Source organism: Alosa sapidissima, chromosome 23 (genome assembly GCF_018492685.1).
Source record: "Alosa sapidissima isolate fAloSap1 chromosome 23, fAloSap1.pri, whole genome shotgun sequence".
In the NCBI taxonomy this organism is placed as follows: domain Eukaryota; kingdom Metazoa; phylum Chordata; class Actinopteri; order Clupeiformes; family Clupeidae; genus Alosa; species Alosa sapidissima.
Genome location: NC_055979.1, coordinates 22,409,199 through 22,429,481, shown reverse-complemented (window position 1 = coordinate 22,429,481; position 20,283 = coordinate 22,409,199). Strand labels below are relative to the sequence as shown.

The window sequence follows — 20,283 nt, the reverse complement described above, 5'->3', positions numbered from 1 at the left end:
ATCCTAATGACCTCCCTACCAGCAGGTGTCAGTGCACAGTTCCCCTGTATTGTAGCATTGTACTGTTCCCCTGGAACTCGGCGAGACAAACACACGTGTGAAGAATGGCTGCCGACAGAGTGGACTTCCACGAAATGGGCATAGATGATCGCCTTTTAAAGGTTCGTTTTGTGTGATTACTCCTGCTTGGATTTGTCATTTTACGTGTCACTTGAAATAATGCTTTGTGTGTAGAGCTCTGAGATTCCTGCTGCAGGGAGCGTATAGCGTTAAACGTTGGGTTAGCATGTCAAATGATCCGTTGATTTGTTGCCTTCAAATGCCAACATTGTTAGTGATTATCATTCCTTTTGACTTTTGACCTCTTGGTAACAAGCAATTTATGTTTTTGTTATGTATTTGTTGACAGGCTGTTGCTGACTTGGGCTGGGCACAGCCCACGTTGATCCAGGAGAAAGCTATCCCACTGGCACTTGAAGGTAAAGACCTCCTGGCACGAGCAAGGACTGGCTCTGGTAAAACTGCTGCGTATGCTGTCCCCGTCATTCAGCGGATTCTGATGTCTAAACAGGTCTGTCAGGCTTCTGTCACACATCAGGTCAGTGAGACTGTTGGTTCCAGCTGTTATTGTGGACTGTTGAATGACTGAAGCATTCCCTGTTCTGTTTGACAGACCGTGCGCGAACAGGCTGTTAGAGCTTTGATACTGGTGCCCACCAAAGAACTAGGACAGCAAGTCCAGACCATGGTCCGCCAGCTCACGGCTTTCTGCGCTAGGGATGTCAGAGTGGCAGATATCTCTAGCAAGGCAGACATATCAGCTCAGAAGTAAGTTCACACTGCACTGAAGGTTTAGATCATACTGTTCACACTTCACTGGAAGTTTAGATGTGAAGTAACGTTTAACACCCTGCTTGCTTCAAGTCTTAATGTGTTTTAGTTGTGTAATAAATAATAGCAGTGATTGTTATAGCATAACCTACTACAAGTCTGCTGTGCTTTTTGCTTTAGGCCTATCCTGATGGAAAAACCTGATGTGGTGGTGGGGACTCCCTCACGAGTTCTGGCCCACATTAATGCCCAAAACCTGGTGCTTCACTCCTCTTTGGAGATGCTGGTCATCGACGAGGCAGATTTGGTCTTTTCCTTTGGCTTTGAGGCAGACCTGAAGAGCCTGCTTTGGTATGAGCTTGTACATATGCTTTTTACATGTAAAATTACTTAAAAAATCTCATGCATCTGGAACTATAGCTTTACAGAATGAGGGGAGCTTGGAGTAGCTGATTGTAATGTGTTTGTTACAATGTGATACATGCAGTGTTCATTAAGCACATACATTCTGAGCTGTTATGCATGTCAGTTGAGTGACAGTGTTGGGTTTGTTCCTTTCCAGTCATTTGCCCAAGATCTACCAGGCATTCCTCATGTCTGCCACACTGAATGAGGATGTGCAGGCCCTGAAGGAGTTGGTGCTTCACAACCCTGTAAGTACAGTGTTATATGGATGCTACTGCCCACTTGTCAAAGGCACAGTGTTGCTGCATAGACCTACACTTTGTGGCCTTGGTTGTGATTGAGATATGAAACGGCAGTATCTGCTGTGGCCGTCATGGTAACGATGTGAGGCTTTCATTTATGTGCATGTGGAGTGTTGTACCAATGTTTGACACTGAAAATGTTTTGCGCTTTACACTGGGTAGCACTTTTCACTTTTTTTCTTTATTAAACAAGTCTACATAATTAAAATCGGCAGTGTTTGGCGTGCAAGTTCATCCTGTTTTCACTGCATGTCCATATGGAGTCCACATTCGTTAATGTCCCCTGGCCTGGCCGGACCACGGTGTCTGCTTTGGTGTTCCAGGTGACTCTGAAGCTGCAGGGCTCTCAGCTGCCGGACAGCTCGCAGCTCCAGCAGTACAGTGTGAAGTGTGAGGAGGAGGACAAGTTCCTGCTCATCTACACGCTCCTCAAGCTGCGCTTGGTGCGTGGCAAGACGCTGCTGTTCGTAGGCACCGTGGACCGCTGCTACCGCCTTAAACTCTTCCTTGAGCAGTTCAGCATCCCGGCCTGTGTGCTGAACTCAGAGCTTCCTGTGCTCTCCAGGTGCGTGTGTGTGTGTGTGTGTGTGTGTGTGTGTGTGTGTGTGTGTGTTTGCTTGCTTGTGTATGAACCTAGAACTGTAAAGTATTAGTATTAAGAATAAAGATTAACTTGAACCTGTGGATATTCATACTCTCCCAAAGCAAAGAAATCAAACTTCCTACCAAGTTGTATGATGCATACTTGTCTCTATGTAAAACAAATCAAATCAATCATGTGTTAATATGGCATATTGTAAAGTCTGTGCTGTTAAGCAGCACTTGCAAAAATTCTAAATTTCAGAGGTCCATTCAATTTCAAATATACCAGATTGAGAAGCTTTTCATATAACTACAGCTGTTAAATGTGCTCTAAGCTATGTCCGTCAAAGTTACTTCTGTTGACGTTTAAACAAAACAGAGAGCTACCTCGGCCCTCCCTCTCCCTCCCCTGATGCAATTGATACTCTTCTGAACACGCATCTCATCGGTGAATGGCTGGAAAAGTTTATGTTTCATGGTACAGGCTGCACCAGGCTGTTTTTGTTGCCATTTTTAGAGCTTGGCCTGTTTAGAGACCAAGTTTTTTTACAGTGTATTCAGGGGACAGGCAGCTAGCGGATGGTGAGGAGATGAGAAGCTTAACATCGCTTAAAGCAGCTTTAAATAACAAACATTTTAATCTCAGACAGATGTCACATGCTAAATCGGTTAAAACTATTTGCTGCATACATAATGCTCATATGACTGTTTCAACGATGTCCTGTGCAGGTGTCACATCATCAGTCAGTTCAATCAGGGGTTCTATGACTACATCATCGCCACAGACGAGCAGGGCCTGGAGAATCCCACAGCACCAGCCAAGAAGGAGGAGGAGAAGAAGGACAAGAAGAAGAAGAAGAAGAAGAAGACTACGGGCGAAGGAGGACCGTAAGTAAACGGAAAAGAAGACCAAGAAATAAGACGTGACGTGGAAATAGATGTTGTGTTATGCCTTGCTTATGGACTGCTCTCTAGATGACTAGGTTTTGGCAAATACACATATGTAAAGGTTTATGTACTCTCTCACAGTAAACTATGCAAGGGCTGTGCAATTAGTCAAATTTTAGTTTATTTTTATAACTTCCAAATTCAAGATGCAACAATTTGTTTGCCGCATTTTGCATGGCAACGGATGCTGACGTTTCATGGTGAGGTATAAATCCATCACACCCCTTTGCTTTACAGTGGTGAGAGGTTTACTTAAGGCACAAAGCTGGGTGTCATTGTAAATGTAGTATTTAGAGTTCCTTCATCCAACTAGCACTGTGCTAAGAGAAATGAATGCAGGCCTCATTATGAATTGGATATTGGGAATCATGTGTTAGGTCATGTTAGAGTATTTGTACCGAACAGTTCAGGTACAGGGCGTTAGGGTCAATACAGATTTGTACCAAATGTAGTCTGTAACATTAGTAACAATAACAATGTTGTTTGCTTGCTAAACATGTTTCAAATTCAAATTCGCACAAAAACATATTAGTGGCAGACCATGTCAGTTCAGTCAATAAACATTGGACATCTTTTCAAAATACTATTCCCATTGCGCATCAGCAATGTAGTCAGTGAATTTTGAGTTAGCAGTACCTACAGGTTTAGAATAGAATATCTTTATTTGTCATTGTCACAGGTACAACGAAATTAAATGCATTCCTTGTTCAGTGCAAAAGTAGCAATAAATAAGTAAAAAAGTCACTATGGACATAAAAAAAGTGCATAAAAACTTTACACCCCACACATATCCCACCCATACACATCCACATTCATAAAATGTAAAACATAAAGCTATGCTATGGTAGCACCGTTCAATGAGATTATGGCTGTTGGGTAGAAACTGTTTCTTAGCCTATTTGTCCTGGTTTTTATGGATCTTTATCTCCTGCCTGATGGCAGTAGTTGGGGCAGCCGTGGTCTACTGGTTAGCACTTCAGACCTGTAACCGGAGGGTTGCCGGTTCGAACCCCGACCAGTAGGCACTGCTGAAGTGCCCTTGAGCACGGCACCTAACCCCTCACTGCTCCCCGAGCGCCGCTGTTGATGCAGGCAGCTCACTGCGCCAGGATTAGTGTGTGCTTCACCTCACTGTGTGTACACTGTGTGCTGTGTGCGTTTCAGTAATTCACAGATTGGTATAAATGCAGAGACCAAATTTCCCTCACGGGATCAAAAGAGTGTATATATACTTACTTATACTTAGTTCAAACAGTTTGTGACCGGGGTGTGATGAGTCTTTCAGGATGGAATTGGCCTTTTTGAGGCAGTGGGAACGGTGCAGTTCATCCAGAGAGGGAAGAGGGCAGCCGATGATTTTCTGTGCTGCCTTAATGACCCTCCCTCTGTACCACAGTGCAGCTTGTGAACCAAACACAGAGGCAATATGTCAAAATACTTTCAATTGAGCAGCGATAGAATGACACCAGCAGCTTTTGAGGGATGTTGTCCTTCCTGAGAACTCTCAGGAAGTAAAGTCTCTGCTGGGCCTTCTTCACTAGCCCAGTGAAATAGCCCTAGTCTACCGTAGGGATGTAACGGTATGAAAATTTAACCTCACAGTTATAGTGACCAAAATTATCACGGTTTTCGGTATTATCACGGCATTTCTAAAAGTGTGTTCAATATGTTCAGAAAGCACTGATAGGCCTACACAAGCTGAAATAGTTTCAAAAAGTCCTGTTCACTTTTTTCCTTCATGTTTAATTGGCTATGTGCTTATAGCTTAACTTACCCTACCATAACTTGGAGTTTGCTATTTCTGTTATTTGGATGCAATGAGTGAGACCAAAGTAAGCGTTCAAAATTAACTTTAGGCTACTGTATTCTCCTGATAACGTGAGTGGAATGGATTTAATGTGGATGCGAACATAAAAAGACGCAGAGTGGCTACATGATACAGTGCACATTTTGCGGTGAAAAGGTTCCGCATTTTAAAATCAGGTGTAGCCTAATCCGAATCGTAGTTAAAACCATCAATTAGACAACAGAATCAGTAGGGTACCAGTTTTGTTCCGTTGTACCAGGCCTACTGTATGTCAAAAGCAGGCTCGGATGAAGCTGGGAAGGATTAAACACACGGTTTCCACACCCCGGTAATCAACAGTGATAATCATGATGTTTGAAATGAAAACGGTAATTATTATCGTCAACATTTTTATCGCGTTTTTATTACCATTATACCGGTAATCGTTACATCCCCAGTCTACCGTATCGAAAATAACGGTGACTTCAAAATCTACGTACACACCGAAACAATGATTTTTGTATTGTTACACCCCTATTATGTAATAAATACCTAAGTACTGTTTATTTATACAAGATTAGATTAATATTAGATAAATATAACTCTTATTCGAGTGTGTCTAATACAGTGGGGAATGTGATGAGTAGGGATATGTCTATTCTGTTTGCAGGAGTAAAGATCAGGAGTATGGTGTGTCTCGAGGCATAGACTTCCAGAACGTGGCCAACGTCATTAACTTTGACTTCCCACCCACAGTCGAGTCCTATATTCACCGTGTCGGCAGGTGAGCTTCTGCAAGTCAACACTTTTGTTGAACGCTATTGCTTCTAACGGCAGTGTATATGGCATTACAAAAAAAGAACACATTTTGCTGTTGGTACATTGCTACCTAATACATTTTCACTTCACTTGATGTTATCTTCACTTTCCTCCGCTTTTGTCTTCAGAACGGCCCGTGCAGACAACCCTGGAACTGCCCTAACATTTGTCTCCCACACAGAACTCCCTCTGTTGGAAGAGGTGGAAAGTGCACTCACAGGTAGGTTCACTGACCTGTGGCTCCGGAGCCAAAAGTATAATGTTGTAAAGGACATAATTTGGACATTATTTGATTACCATACCAAAGGTAGTGTTACCATTGTAATGATGAGATGATGGCGTGGAAACAATCTGTGATAATGACTCAAATATTGTGTTTCTCATGATCACAGAAAACACAGAGTGTGCGCTGCAACCATATGGGTTTAAAATGGAGGAGATTGAGGGCTTCAGATACCGTTGTCGGGTAGGTAGACCACATTGTTTTATTTGTGGCTCAGCACGATTCATTGTTTTTTAGTCGTCATTGGAATTGAAATGATTGATTTAACTTGTCAGCAACTGTGGACATTGCTTGAAGCCAGGTTTTGCCCGTTCTGTGCATTGTTTGGATGTCACTCATTCGTGAGCGAAACTCATGACTAATACAGATGAACATGTGCCCGTAGGATGCCATGCGGTCCGTCACAAAACAGTCGGTTAAAGAAGCCAGACTGAAGGAGATCAAGCAGGAGCTGCTGAACTCTGAGAGGCTGAAGGTACCCTTGATGTCATGATCTGGTAGATATGTGTTAGTGTGTCAGGCAGCTGAATTGGTTTGTTTTGCTTTTCAGACCTCAAATCTGCTCTAATCAGATTCAACTGTTTTATTTCCAGTAACATTTCCATTTTTTACATTTCTAGACGTACTTTGAGGACAATCCCAGAGACCTTCACCTTTTGCGCCACGACAAGGACCTTCATCCTGCAGTGATTAAACCGCATATGAAGAATGTTCCAGACTATTTGAGTAAGTTGTTATTAAAACCTGTTACAAGCATAAATGCTACATAGATTAACTCATGAAATCTGATAGCTGTTACACAAAAGTGAAGTAATTGGAAGTTTTGTGGAGAAACGTCTGTGATCTCAAAGTGTATATTTTGTGTCTCTTCATAGTCCCACCTACACTTAAAGGACTTGCCAACCCGCTGACTGGGCGCAAGAAAAGAGGAAGGAATTTCAAGCCCAAGACTGTAGGAGTTATCAAAAGTGACTTTAAGGTCAGAACTGCCTTGTGTTTGTAAAGTGTTTTTAAATGGTATCCGCTTGGAGTGAAGCCTTTTGACTTATTTCAGGGCATAAATAGCTCAGTCTATTCCTTGGAAATTAAGAAAATATATTGAATTTGCCTGAGCCTAGGTCCATACAATTGTTCACGTTCATGTCATAATCGGAAGTGCTCCATATTAAGCCTTTTAAATGTAGTCTTTACGTTTGTGGATTTTTGTACCCATATAGAAGCTTTGTTTTGTATGTCAGATTTGGCTTCATAAGCACAGTTGCATTGGAAGTTATACAATAACAATCATACTGTCATCTCCTGTGCTCACAGAAAAATGCCAGGGGCAAGAACCCGCTGAAGACGTTCCGCTTCAAATCCAAAAAATCCAAAGCCAGCGCAGAAGGAAAGTCATAAAGCTGTTTTGTGGAAATTATGTGAGTTGAAGGAACTTGTCTGTTAAGACCTTCAAGACCCCTGCCATCAATCTACTTGGACTGCATGAGCAGAGACCAGAGTTTCAGCAATGCTCAAGGTGCAATAGTCTTGACATGTCTCCTTGACAACACTTGCACAGAGGCCAAGTTGTTCTGTGAAATCATGTGACAAGCAACTATAGACAGTTGTTAATATCCTTTAACATGCTTCAGTGACTAAAATATATTTTTGAGGAGTTATATTGATAAATAGGCAGAGCTGAGAAGTAGGCAGTTTATACCTGTATTTTCAGGTCAAAACGTGACAGTCTTGCGAAGTCTGTTTTCCTCAGTGTAACGCATCACTGGCCTAAACAATGTTTTCTATATTTTTTGTACAGTTGTAAAATTGTAAAATGTTAAGTTGATGTTGGGCCTTACTCTTGCTTGGTCTGTGTGTGCTCAACAGACTAGCCATCTGTGGAATGGTTCAGATTGCATTCTTCCGCTACAATAAAAGCAATGGCTCTATGAGCCAAATGTAAGTTAATCATAGTGAGTGCAAACTGTGTATTTCCAATATATGAAGAGAAATAAGGAGCTGACAATTTTTGCAAAGTGTTGTCTGTATAATTTGAAGTGATAAACAAGTTTCTTCACCACACAGCAATCGCATAATTGGCATGGTTCAATAGTAGATATAGTTCATTTGGGTAATACAAAGCCTTTTTTGGAGAAACAATTAGTCATTAGTTCACAAATTAAAATAAAATGTTACATAATGTTTACATATATTTAGTTATTTTACAACACTTTGTAACACTTCATTGAGTTATTTTACAACACTTTGTTTCCATTGTCTCTTCTGGGAAATATATATAATGGCAATTTTGATAATACAACTATAGACATACATCATGTCAGAGGATGCATGTGCGCTTCTTGGATTCTTCAGGAGACATGACAACGCCGCTAAAATAAGGCAACACGGACATAAGCATATTTCATTGTAAGTGGTAATAGTGGTCAGTTCTTTTATGGAGTAATATGCAGCTGTTGCAAAAAATACTCTTATATAAAACATCTAAATGGATGTATGATCCTTGTTTCTTTATTTCAAGCGTTAATTTAGCTGAAACAAAGGAATACGCTTTAATGAATGCTTTCTCCCCCTTGTGCCTTCTACCAACATCATAGCTGCTGTAGCTCTAAGGATTTGTATTTTCTGATTTCATATTATACCTTTTTGAAGGAGCAGAAAATTAATTAGTAAATGTCAGGTGCATTGGAGCGTATCTTATGCTTTTCTAAACCATCCACTCAGACAATGTCACAACATTAAGGAAATGTGCTACAAGCAGCTTTAGAATCTGTTATATTAGGAATGCTTTAATCACGTTGCTACCCTGGGGTGCGTTTCTCAAAACCATAGTTGCTAACCTGTTAGCAACTTGGTTGGTTGACAATGGGGAAATTGCATTGCAACCAACAAAGTTGTTAACTTTGTTAGCAACTATGGTTTGGGGAAACGGACCCCTACTTAAGTTGCGTGGCAATGGCCCAATACAATTTGGCAAATTATAGAAAAAAAGGCACCTCTGAAGGTCCCCCTGAAGCAATTGGTGTAGAGGATATCCCCTTGATAACACACACACACACAAAAACACCAAAGCACACATACACAAACTGCTGCACTGCATCATCAGAACATCAAGTCTTGTGTTCAAAACACTTGTCACAAAGTTTTCTGTATTGATTTAAATAAGCACAGGACTACACACACACCCACTCACAGAAAGACACCTATTTGCCCATTATTTGTCAAAGGTTCCATAAGGGCAGTAACTAGGCCCAAGATCTCTAAGGGCTACTGCAATGTTGGAGTGAATGGTGTGTTATGGACCCTTTCAAGAGAGTTCCATTATCAGCGTCATAGTTGGCCCCACAAGACTTCCTTTTTAACATTCCATATGTTATCTTAATGCAGAGGAAGTAGATTGGGGCCCAAATAGAACGTTCAAGCATTGTTTTTGTTTACCTTGTTGAAAGGGTCTATATGCTTGTAGGTGTATCTTAACAAAAACGTTAATGGTTCCTGGTTAACTTAACAAGCCTGATGTAACAACGAATGCCTTAACAGCTCAATTTAGAGTTTGAGTACAGTTTGAAAACCCTCAACTGAGGTAGTAATTCTACTGTATCAATATGAGTTATGTATGAATATGACTATTTCCATCAATATGAGTTATGTTAAATGAACATGACAAAGGAAATATACCTGTTTTGATGTTAGTAAATGTGCCTGGCAACAGTGAAATGTTTGAGCTTTAACAGGGGATTCACAGAAACTATCACAAAACATGTATATGATGTTATGGATAAATTAACTTTGGATCTTGAGCAAAAAACTGTACAATGGAACTGTGTTTGTGGTTTCTCTCAGGGGTGGGTGGGTTTGTAAGCGGAACCAATCGCCTTAATGCGTGATGGTTTTAACTCCCCAAGATGGTTCTTCGCAAAGCATGGCTCAAACCACAATTAACACACAGTGGATCATTTGTGTTGTTGTGAGGGTTGACAGCTTGGCATCTGCAAGGTGATTGCTGCACCACCACATCCCTCACGGTCAGGCTCCAGCCAAGATTGTCGGTCAGCTGGAAAGTGGCGTGCTTCGCCAGGGCAGAGGGGGATACTACGAAGGGAGGTCTCTGGCTCACCCAGGTAACATCAGTAGTTACCAGTAATCTCAAAACAATATGTGACTTCAGAGGCAATACATGCAGTAAAGCATTCTTTTGGAGATCAGCGGTTACTACTGAAGTTTCCAGGGTACACCAGTAACCTTGCTTTGTATTATATCCATCAGAACATGGAGGCTATCTTGTCCACTATCCTGGGTGTCTGTGGAGGCTAACTTACTGCACCGTCAAGTTAAATAGACAGACTGGACAGATTTTTCATGTGAAATTATGCTTCAAGTTTATAATAATGAGCTTACTTATAAATACACACACTTCACACTACAGGATGTTTTCTGGCTCAGCCTCGGGTTTTCCTCAACTGAGGTATGAAGTCAAGTCTAACTTCAAGCACCTCCATTTATGGGACAGATCTGAGTGAATTAAAAAATTTCCCATCAGTCTCTTTCCATTCCTTCCTAATGGAAGTTCTAAATGAACTGGATAAGAGATGATACAATACATCTCTTAAGTACTCAAAACCCAAAAGCAGTTTAGGCAACAATCTGCTAAATCACCTGAATTTCAAGGTGCCTGACAACACCGTAGACATTTAAAACACATCCGCCCATATCCATACAGAATACTGACAACAGCTTTAACATCCAATGAGAGGGCGGGGACTGATTTCATCATGTGACCACACACACACACACTGCTGTGACGCTTTACATTTCACTAAACCCTGAACACTGGCGGCAAATATAAAATACAATGATATTCACATGTGCTTAAGGAAGATGGAGTGAAGAGTGACTCGTTAAATACATGCACATCTTTAAGAAGTGTATGTTGTCAGTTTGTTATAGGACAGAACAGGTGGAAACCTGACGTTATAAGACCATTTTTATTGTGTAATACCCCACCCCCTACAGTCCATCTTAAGATTATCATGATTTTCCAGTCGACTGTCCCATCTATAAATTTGGTCATTAAGACTTACAGCACATTTACACGCACACTACACTGTTTACAACACATCCAAAAAAAAAAAATCATTGTACTCAGTCGAATCTCACAATGAGAGTTTAACTCGACATACAAAAAACACCACCACATTAAAGCGATACTACAGTTTTGAGTTCCATCAAATGCACTTTTAAAATTGCACTGAACACTTTCGGCTCTCCTATGATCTAGATGGAGATGCAGTAGTGCTTCTTAACATTACAGACATTGCATATTAGGCGGCCAGCTTTCTACACATGTCTGTTCATTTCTGTGTGGAATGCGAAGGGTTGGGGTGTTTTGCACATGAAACAAATGGCCATCTAAAGTAAGGCACGGTGGGGGGGGGGGGGGGGGGGGGGGGTCACTGGGCCCTCGCTCTATGCGATGCCTGTACTCCACTGTCCAGCCCATGGGAGAAGGGCCTGAGGTTACTGCACTGGCTGCACTCACACCCCCCTTAAACTAACTCTCCAGACAAGCAGCAGCACATGTGTGGTGCACTCTGGGAAATCAGACCCCTGGTGACCCCTTATGAACCGTTGTTTTGTGATTGCCTCTCCCTCAGAAGTCTTCATTTCCTGTGAATATCCCCCCTCGTTTCCTCCGTGACATCTGAGAGCTGTAATGCGTCTGCCCCAGCCAGAGACAGAGAAGGAGAAAGAGATTTGAGGAGAGAAAAAGAGAAAGAAAGAAAGAAAGATGGCGGCTGGGAGGAGTCAGATCTGTCGCATCACCCCCTGACATCACATCACCTCACAACACGAGTTCTGTTTCCTTGCCTGAATTAAAAAAAAAAGAAAAAAGACAGAGATCCATGCTTAGTTCAAGTGCATACAAGGGACAATGTGTACTTTTTTTTACCACAATCCATACCTAACTGAATTACATGTGCAATTCCTAAGGGGCTTCACAGAAATTGAAAGCCTTAACCCCTCATTTACATTTTACATTTACATTACATTTAGCAGACACTTCTTGACCAAAGTGACTTACATATGTTAGCTATATTACAAGGGATCACATTGTCCCCAGAGCAACTTGGGGTTAAGTGCCTTGCTCAAGGGCACAACGGTGGAAGCTGGGAATTGAACCGACTACTTTCAGGCTACTGCACGCTAGCCCAGCTCCTTAACCACTACACTACCACACCCAGAGGGACTCTAAAGCAAGAATGACCAGAACCCAACTCACCGTTTTGTAGAAAGCTTTTGACTGGTTGCCAAGGTGCTCTGACTTCTGTACCAAATCATCCAACTTCTCACCTCGCTCCAGGAGTGACTCCATTGTGTTGTGCTGTGAGAGGTCAACAGAAACTTTGGACTGTGGACTAATACCAATGACATCTGATGACAAACAACAGCAACCTCTTGGATGGAGTGTGGATTAGAGTTAGAGTATTTTGTCAGTCTCTAATGACAACTTACAAGGATAATTTTTGTTTCATCTAGTTCGGCTTGGACTTTCGTCATGGCATCAGCTTCTTTGGGATTCTAGGAAAGGAATATGAATTGTTTGTGTGAATATCAAAATACTTAAATCTGCATTAAATACTGACACATTACAGGGACTCACGTATATATCTGTAATGAATAATCACAAAAGTTTAACAGACAAGATTGTTTCTCTTACGCAACTGAATACTATGTAACCCAGTAAAGAGGGGAGAGTAAAGGTGTCTTACAAGAGGAAATAAAAAAGCCCCATCCCTGAAACACAAGTCCTAATAGGGGACGACATGCTTCAGCAAGGCCGTGCTGGATCGCATGTATGCTGCTCACCTGGTATTTGGCCAGGTAGGCATCCAAGGCATTGAACTGAATGGTCGCTGGGGAACCGGAAGGCCAGTCAATACGGTCCACTTGCCTTGAGAAATCGTCCAATACCTGCAACAGAGGCCCCCAGTACGGAGATTACATCTCTGCAGCCATAGCCTTGCAGATTTCTGCTTACAGAGGACCTTTTAAATAAGCATGGGACACAGAATTATCCGTATCACATGGGTAACGTTAAACTGCCACTCACTGTAGAGTAGAGAGCAATCAGATATTCTACTTTTGGAAGAACACATTTGACCAGAAAAGCAAGGCAGATACAAATCTGATGAAGTGCCGTAAATCCACTGATGATACGGAGTGAGTCTTCAATAAACACTGGTTAAGTTAAGTAATTAGAGCAAATAAACACTTCAGTGTCTGGAAGATTTGCATTGTTCTATATGCGCTAGTTTTTAAAATGTATGTTAATTTGCTGTCAGAGCTTTGCTACAGTTTGCTAGGCAATGCTACTGTTTTGACAAAAAATTACACTGTTGCAGATATAACAAAGGTGAATCGCTGGGCCTATACATACCTTATCAAGTAAAGTGAAACAAACTCTGGATGGGTATTCACTGTCCGCGATCACTACTGCACCAAGAGAATCGTTTCGTACGTACACGTGACATAGGTATTCTATGTGAAGAAAGAAACTAATTTAGTTGATGACGAAACAACAGAAAAGCCTGCTCACATTTGTCATGATGAACAGCAGTGTATATCAGTGTTTCTTAACTGGTGGGTCGGGACCCAAAAGTTGGTCGAAGAACCATTCTGGGTGAGTCGTGGAGCTTGTGGATAAAAAATAAAATAAAATACTACCTTATCCGATCTAATATTGGACCGTTATTTTAACAGACTTTATTCATAGCCAATGTCAGTCATTACCATGGACATAGACAATGTTTATGTGACCGGTCATGTTAGACATAAGCGGTACTGGTAGGCTGCGACCCTGAATATTTGAAGTAGGCTAGGATATGGATTCACTTAAATTGAGAACAAAATATGACAGAGGATGGAAACCCCAGTTTGTGGTGTGCAGTGAATTGCTGGCACATGAGAGCACGAAACCATCAAAACTAAAATGCCACATGGAAACAAGGCACCCCTGTCAAAGTCAAACCTGTTGAGTACTTTGAAAGATGACATCAGGAGTTGACGACTTCAGAAATGTAATGCCAAACATCCGCATTTTCCAAACAAGTAGGTCTACACTGGCCCTTTGTGTGTCTAACCATGTAGCTCACCATATCCGCTGGTTTGAACGCTAAAAAAAATTTATGGTTCGCGACTTTATGAACATGGGGAAATTGTGGGTTCCAAGGCCAGACCAGTTAAGAACCACTGGTGTAATATCATTGCAACATGTTAAGACCACTGTATCCTTCAATGAAAGGGTCTTCAACAGTGTCACCCAAATGGGTCAGGGAGACTAACCTTGCTCTTTCACAGATGCCCGACTTCCCAAACCAGACCGCTCCACAATCAGTGCGCTGGTAAAGGTCATGAACTCCTGCACACTGCAAATAGGATGAAATCAAGAGAATGAAAACAAATGTCATTTTAGACCTATCTGTTCAAAATGGTATGCTACACACAACAAGAAAAGACCCAAACTCCCACACCAAAAGCTCAGCACACTGAATCTGACATCTCTTCTGTGTAAAACTTAAAAATACGATCAGTATTATGCATTTCAGTTTTCTTACCTGGATCTCTGAAAGAAGCTGAAGGATGACAGGTCATAGGCAGCTTTTAGCAGGTTGGACTTTGTGGCTCCCTTGTGTAAGACACTCAAACTGTACAGTTTCATGGTGATGTGGAGGACAACCTGTGACAGAGATGAGAGACGTTAATTTCACTCATCTCTTAAAAGGTCTCATTCACCGAGAAACCGTTTAATACTTGTTCCTTTCGAAATACTATAGCTCATTCCAAGTTGCATATGCATGCTGCACGTGAAAATGATCTTCTACCCCCATTGCCCGCATTAGCCAATGAAAGAAAATACACGGAAAAACAAGCGAATCAGAAAAAGCCCTTCCCTGTGACGCCGCAGGGAAAACAATTATTCATGGCCTCGCCCACCTTGGCTTGTGACCGCCCACAGGAAGACAGGAAGATTTTGGCCAGGAGATTGTCTCTCTGCAGCTAGTAGGAGCTAACAGCAAGTTGCTAACATGGAGCAAATTCGTGCCTGTGTTATTTGTGGCAATAACACATCAATGTTGCATGTCTTGCCTTAGAAAGAAGAGTTGAGGAAGAAATGGTTGGAATTTATTGTTGGAACACCACCACCGAAGTATAGTGCAACATTAGTTCTGTGTTCCAATCATTTCGACCACACTCACTGTGCCTGCCTACAGTTAGAAAGTGGTTTTGCATCGATGTTCTTAAAACCTGGACGTCACGACGATCGATCACCAGCTCACAGGCTGTAAGTACAAACAAACTTTTCCACCTAACGACTGTTACAAAATAGCATGTTCATATTCTTCACGTTAGCATGCATGAAAAGGGCACAAGCTAGGCTTAGGCTAGCCTATATTACAGGAAGCTACACCAGGCACGTAACTGAAGTGTTCTGTTCGCGACGTGTAAAATCAGAGAATGTCTAATAGGAAGGGCTCTGGTAAAATCCATTAGAGGAATGGTCTATTTTTTTGAACGTAGCCTACAGGCCACGCGCCAGGTGTAGCTACTTCCATTGATTAGACCTATTGGAAGCTAATTGTTGCAGAAGACGCAACGCGAACGGAATGCTTCAGTTACATGCCTGGTGTAGCTACACTCATAAGAAACTGTATGACCACACTACCCAGAGATTTAGCTTGTTGAACCTATAATCTTCTAACCTAAGCGTTAAACCACAAATAATAATATTGGCAACAATATCTTATGCTCAACTAAGGACTGGTATTGTTCTAGTCTAAACAGGGAAAATCAAAAACACAATACCCGTGCACTATTAGGCTAAGTTGCTATCACTAGAGCCCAGGTATTTACACTTCAGTCTAATTTAGGTCTTCTTGCCATTATTACATTGGCCTTTGTAGGCCTACAATGATGTTTTGTTTGATTACTTGCTGTTTACTTAGTGTTTTGTATGTCTTCCAGAGCACATCCTCATGTTGGGCTACATAGCTTTCTAGCCTACATTAGGTCATCACGTTAGAAGCAAAGGTTTGTGATCTAACTTTTATTGTTGTGCTAGTTAGTTTCTAGAAGTCTTTTTCTAGTAGGCTAATACAGGTTCTTATGTGCTCGTCAATGTTTGGGAAAGTCAATTCATGGGTTTCATCAGGTCACTTTCCACAGGTGTATAAAATCAAGTACCTCGATTATGAATGCAGACTGCATTGTGCTTGATTAATACACCTGTGTAAATGGACCTGATGAAACCCATGAATTGCATAACAGATATAATTGATATTACTGAATGTCTTCTTGTGGGTGTGCTACTTAGTACATCATACACCTTACCAGTCACTAAAATATTTTTGTTTCCATTGCGCCAGTACAGTTTTGTGTGAGATAGTGAATGTCCTGTGTACTGTTAGTATCTTGTAACTTGACAGTAATACACATTTATTTACTTTAGGTACCTAAACAGAATACTTCATGAAAACTATGAGTATTGATACAAGCACTTCGGATACACCATGGATATAGGGGCCTGCTACCTCTACTCCCATCAAGCCTGTTCATCCAAGGCCAGCTAGAAGACCTCGGGTTGATCAAGACGAGGAGGAGGATGAAAGTGCCATCTCCAAAATAACACCTGATGGCTCCACCTATGGCCCAGCGCAATCAATGAGCAATGTAATAGAATCATCACAGCCAACGAATGTGTTTTGTGTGTTATCCCTTCGGATACCCAGGACAACACAAGCCGAAACAACAACTCGGACCTTTTTCCCTAAATAATCCCAGCACCATCTTACAAAGGATCTGTAGGCCAGATGTCTGCATCGTCTGGCAAAAAGAGGACATTGTTAATTCTGTGCATAGTTTGGATGTTCTTGTTTTGTGTTTGCATTATTTTAATAGACTGCAATATTACTATTTGTCAGTGTTTCTCAAACTTTTTCAGACCAAGGACCACTTAAACAATAATAATTTAAACAAAAAAAAAGATCACTGACCACCTAGCAAAAAAAAACAAAACAAGAACAGTACACCTACTTCAACAGTATATTACACAATAGGCCTTCTCACTAAACCACCTTGCTTATTGTCTTTGCACCATGCTTATGCTGTCAGAGGATTCATATGATTTAAACTGGCATACTGTAGGTTACATGAGTGTTGCAGAACTGTTTGGATTTACTGTACATACAGGTTGGTTCAATATTGCAAACAACTCATCTATTATATTTTACCACATCTACTTGTGGAACACTTGAGAGAGCTTGCGGACCACACTTTGAGTACCACTGCTGTATGTAAATATAATAAAGCTATTTATTGAAAATTGACCTGTTTTGTATATTAGTTTTAGGAGTTGCATCAGTTTTTGTCCCTTTTAGGCTAAAGGTTTATCTTACCTTTCATATCTTCTGTCTCACAGGGGGCCATAGTCGTCATAGTCGAATGTTTAATGCATTTTGAAGGGAGTACATTATGTTAAGGCAGACTGGTTCTAATCCTGGGTACAGGGTCATACAGACAACAGGGGTACTGGTGTTGCCCATTTTTCTAACCACATGAGCAATCCCCTTATGAAAAAGTAGTATAGGAATCTTATAGTATTTTGGGACAAAATATTATAGTAATCTTATAGGAATACGTATTTTGGGACATACTGTAGAAGTACTACTAATAACTCTATAATATCCTATAACTGCTTTAGTTTTTCTATAGTAGTCTTATACTATAAGATTCCTATAGTACTTTTTCCTACGGTGTCATACGTGACAGAAAACAACTTGAGTAGGCTAACCTCTGTCAATGTAGGCTATCAAAGCCATAGTTTATACTCATTACTGGAGAAGTCTTGCAGCACACGTTCTCTGCCGGTGCAATTCCAGCGAAATATAGCTAGGAGTAGGTAAGTGTGTTTGCATTTAGATCTATATATATATTGAGCTATAACCAAGTGGTCTTTCAATGATAGTATCATGGAATTCAAACCATAACTATCTATTCCGATATCATACAATTAGCAGGCTAGGTCAGTGGCTGAACTGCATTTAGGGTGCTTATAACCTGTGTTGTGAAGTAAAATATCTACTAGGAAGATTGCAAAGACTTTTGACTGTGTAAAGAAATAGGTCTTTATTTTAAAACGTTTCCAACTGTTTATTACTTGAAAGCAAGATAACGATTGTCACAAACGTTTAACGTTACCTCTTTTAGGAGAAATTTTAAGCTGACATGCAATTGTTACCATTCTATAAAACCAACGTTCACCGACAAACGATCAGGAAGCGGTTCTTCTTCCTACTCGGATACTAGGATCAAACACATTAAGTTGTATCTCCGAAGACATTTTGTGCAACAGTTTTGACTCGAGTTTTAGCCAGGTTTTAGCACTGTAAAGTTGAATATGGTAGCCTGGCGGGCCATCCTATATCATTGAAATGTTTAGTCTGGCATCGAACCATTCACCTCGCTTAATCCAAGGGGCGGGCATTGAATTGTCTTTCAAACTGCCTAGGCATGCAGTCCAACTTCTCCAAAGTTGACACCAACGCCGATTCAAACAACCGCTCTTCTTTCGCCATAGCCACCTTCCTTGTTGTTCACAGTCGCAGGACTGTCGTTATCCTGTTAAGCCCGCCTTAAGACTCTCTAACAAAATAGAGCGCTGTGATTGGATGAGGTCCACGGCGTCAGCCAATAGAAATCCCTATGGTTTGATACTAGACGTACAGGCTGAGCAAATTAATTTGCAGCCGCTAGGGTGCGTCTAGATTTCTAGGCTATGAATATGGAGCATAGCAGGCAGAATCGGATGAGGACGCACTGGAGGGAGCGTCACAGTACTGTTAGCCAATCAGAGGCGAGGTAATTAACATGTCATGAATATTCATGAGCAAGAGGCAAATCCTGTCGTTCCTCCCCTCCCACCTTCCCCACCAAACTAGAACAGCATAAAATAGACGCAGGAGAGCATTTTTTTCACCAAAACCGGCTCACAGGGCATTCATTAATACTAGAGACCATGGCAAAATTAATGAAAAAACGATGAGATGAGACCTTTAATTTATGCAACTTGATGAGTGACGTTAATTTCACTCATCTCTTGATTTATCCAATTTGCTGGTTTCAGTTTCAGTTTGTTTGGTGAATCCAGTACATGATAAAGATCCCCTCACGTCACTTGGCTAACTTGTGTTTTCACCAACAGGGACCGAACGTGTTTTGGTCCAAGAACCTGATCAAGAATCACTTGACGTTGTGACACCTTGTATGTAGCCTTCTGTTAACGTCATGTTCATTTACAACAGTGAACATTAAATGCCTTAAACATGATTAAAACGGATAGCTTTGACGTTAAAAAACGCCCAACGAAGTCCGGTCGCCAGCTAGCACTAAAGTTAACACCAAGCTATGCAAGGATTTGCAACCAAACCTTTAACATTAACGTCACTTCCATAGAAACATCTTGTAACGTCAATGATCCTCCTCAGGATTAGGAGATTATTGATAACTCATGGAATAAAAAGCATATTACATGTTCGTGTATGTGATTAAAATGAACTAGCACTAGATCGAGAGTGCATTTGTCTCGACTGGTAGCATTAACTTAGCGATACTAGCCGTCTATCGAGAGTCGTCTTCGCAGAGACGTGTCACATACCAGGCAACAGGCTACCTAGGAGGCTAACCTAATTAGCCAGCTAGCTGTCGGTAAGCTAGGCTACGTAGCTAGGCACTAGATCTAGGTGTAATACTTTGTGCCACTAGAACATGAATGTTGTTATCATTGCTATAACAATGTAGAGCGAAATTTCCTCTTACCTTTGATACAGTATCCAAGAAAAACTGTGCTGACTGAAGTAATGTCGAATGAAAATGTAAAAATATTCCTTTAAGTCTGCTAGCCGGGCGGCTAGCCACAAACCTGGTAGGCTATGTTAGCTAGCTAAAAATCTTAATACTTCTCCTCGATACAAAGCTATAAACACGTAGTTAAAACAAACACCTTAAATTTGACCCATGTATGCAAACGCTCAAATTGTAATTTAAAATCTTTAGAACTTAAGACTATCCAAAATCAAGAAAGTTCTCTTATCCTCACTGGCTGGCTTACTTTTAGGGGGCCTAGCTTCTACATGGATCTACGTCCACAACAGTTCCGGCCTAATAAGTATTTCAAAGTAAAAGCAACCATTTGGCCCTTGCTGGGCGTGTGCTGTGCTGCTGCCATATACAGCGCTATTTCTCTTGAAATACCCTATGTCATTTTTTTTCCGGTTTCC

The 20,283-nt window shown here is 41.2% G+C and overlaps 2 protein-coding genes across 4 annotated transcripts; one reads left to right on the top strand and one right to left on the bottom strand.

Moving 5' to 3' along the window:
* The first annotated feature begins 6 nt into the window (after positions 1–6).
* ddx56 (DEAD (Asp-Glu-Ala-Asp) box helicase 56) lies at positions 7–7,900 on the top strand. Of its 2 annotated transcripts, XM_042079854.1 has the most exons (14): positions 13–161; positions 410–571; positions 674–828; positions 1,012–1,182; positions 1,394–1,484; positions 1,862–2,103; positions 2,850–3,008; positions 5,525–5,638; positions 5,802–5,893; positions 6,066–6,139; positions 6,342–6,431; positions 6,577–6,682; positions 6,832–6,935; positions 7,268–7,900. In XM_042079854.1, exons 1-14 carry the CDS (start codon positions 105–107, stop codon positions 7,349–7,351), a joined length of 1,701 nt encoding a protein of 566 aa, XP_041935788.1. In that variant the 5' UTR covers positions 13–104; the 3' UTR covers positions 7,352–7,900. The 2 variants fall into 2 exon arrangements, with proteins under 2 accessions (XP_041935789.1, XP_041935788.1); XM_042079855.1 differs by lacking the exons at positions 6,577–6,682; positions 6,832–6,935; positions 7,268–7,900 and adding an exon at positions 6,519–6,566 and having other exon boundaries at positions 7–161; positions 6,342–6,453.
* A 676-nt stretch (positions 7,901–8,576) lies between these two features.
* On the bottom strand, positions 8,577–20,169 carry ykt6 (YKT6 v-SNARE homolog (S. cerevisiae)). 2 transcript variants are annotated; one of them, XM_042079857.1, is made up of 8 exons: positions 19,823–20,167; positions 14,566–14,687; positions 14,294–14,376; positions 13,389–13,489; positions 12,818–12,922; positions 12,464–12,529; positions 12,231–12,332; positions 8,577–11,818 (listed from the first exon to the last, which is right to left on the bottom strand). In XM_042079857.1, the coding sequence occupies exons 2-8, from the start codon at positions 14,667–14,669 to the stop codon at positions 11,783–11,785; spliced, it is 597 nt and encodes a 198-aa protein (XP_041935791.1). In that variant the 5' UTR covers positions 14,670–14,687; positions 19,823–20,167; the 3' UTR covers positions 8,577–11,782. The 2 variants fall into 2 exon arrangements, with proteins under 2 accessions (XP_041935791.1, XP_041935790.1); XM_042079856.1 differs by lacking the exon at positions 8,577–11,818 and adding an exon at positions 11,958–11,975 and having other exon boundaries at positions 12,192–12,332; positions 19,823–20,169.
* Between the last annotated feature and the right edge of the window lie 114 nt (positions 20,170–20,283).

Excerpts from the sequence above, each read along its gene's own strand:
- ykt6 (XM_042079856.1), bottom strand. The coding sequence starts at position 14,669 with ATGAAACTGTACAGTTTGAGTGTCTTACACAAGGGAGCCACAAAGTCC. Across the intron at positions 12,530-12,817 it reads CCTACCTGGCCAAATACCAG|AATCCCAAAGAAGCTGATGC; the intron begins GTGAGCAGCATA and ends TTCCTTTCCTAG. Across the intron at positions 12,333-12,463 it reads ATGAAACAAAAATTATCCTT|CACAACACAATGGAGTCACT; the intron begins GTAAGTTGTCAT and ends GACCTCTCACAG.
- ddx56 (XM_042079854.1), top strand. The coding sequence starts at position 105 with ATGGCTGCCGACAGAGTGGACTTCCACGAAATGGGCATAGATGATCGC. Across the intron at positions 2,104-2,849 it reads GAGCTTCCTGTGCTCTCCAG|GTGTCACATCATCAGTCAGT; the intron begins GTGCGTGTGTGT and ends TGTCCTGTGCAG. Across the intron at positions 6,683-6,831 it reads GAATGTTCCAGACTATTTGA|TCCCACCTACACTTAAAGGA; the intron begins GTAAGTTGTTAT and ends GTCTCTTCATAG.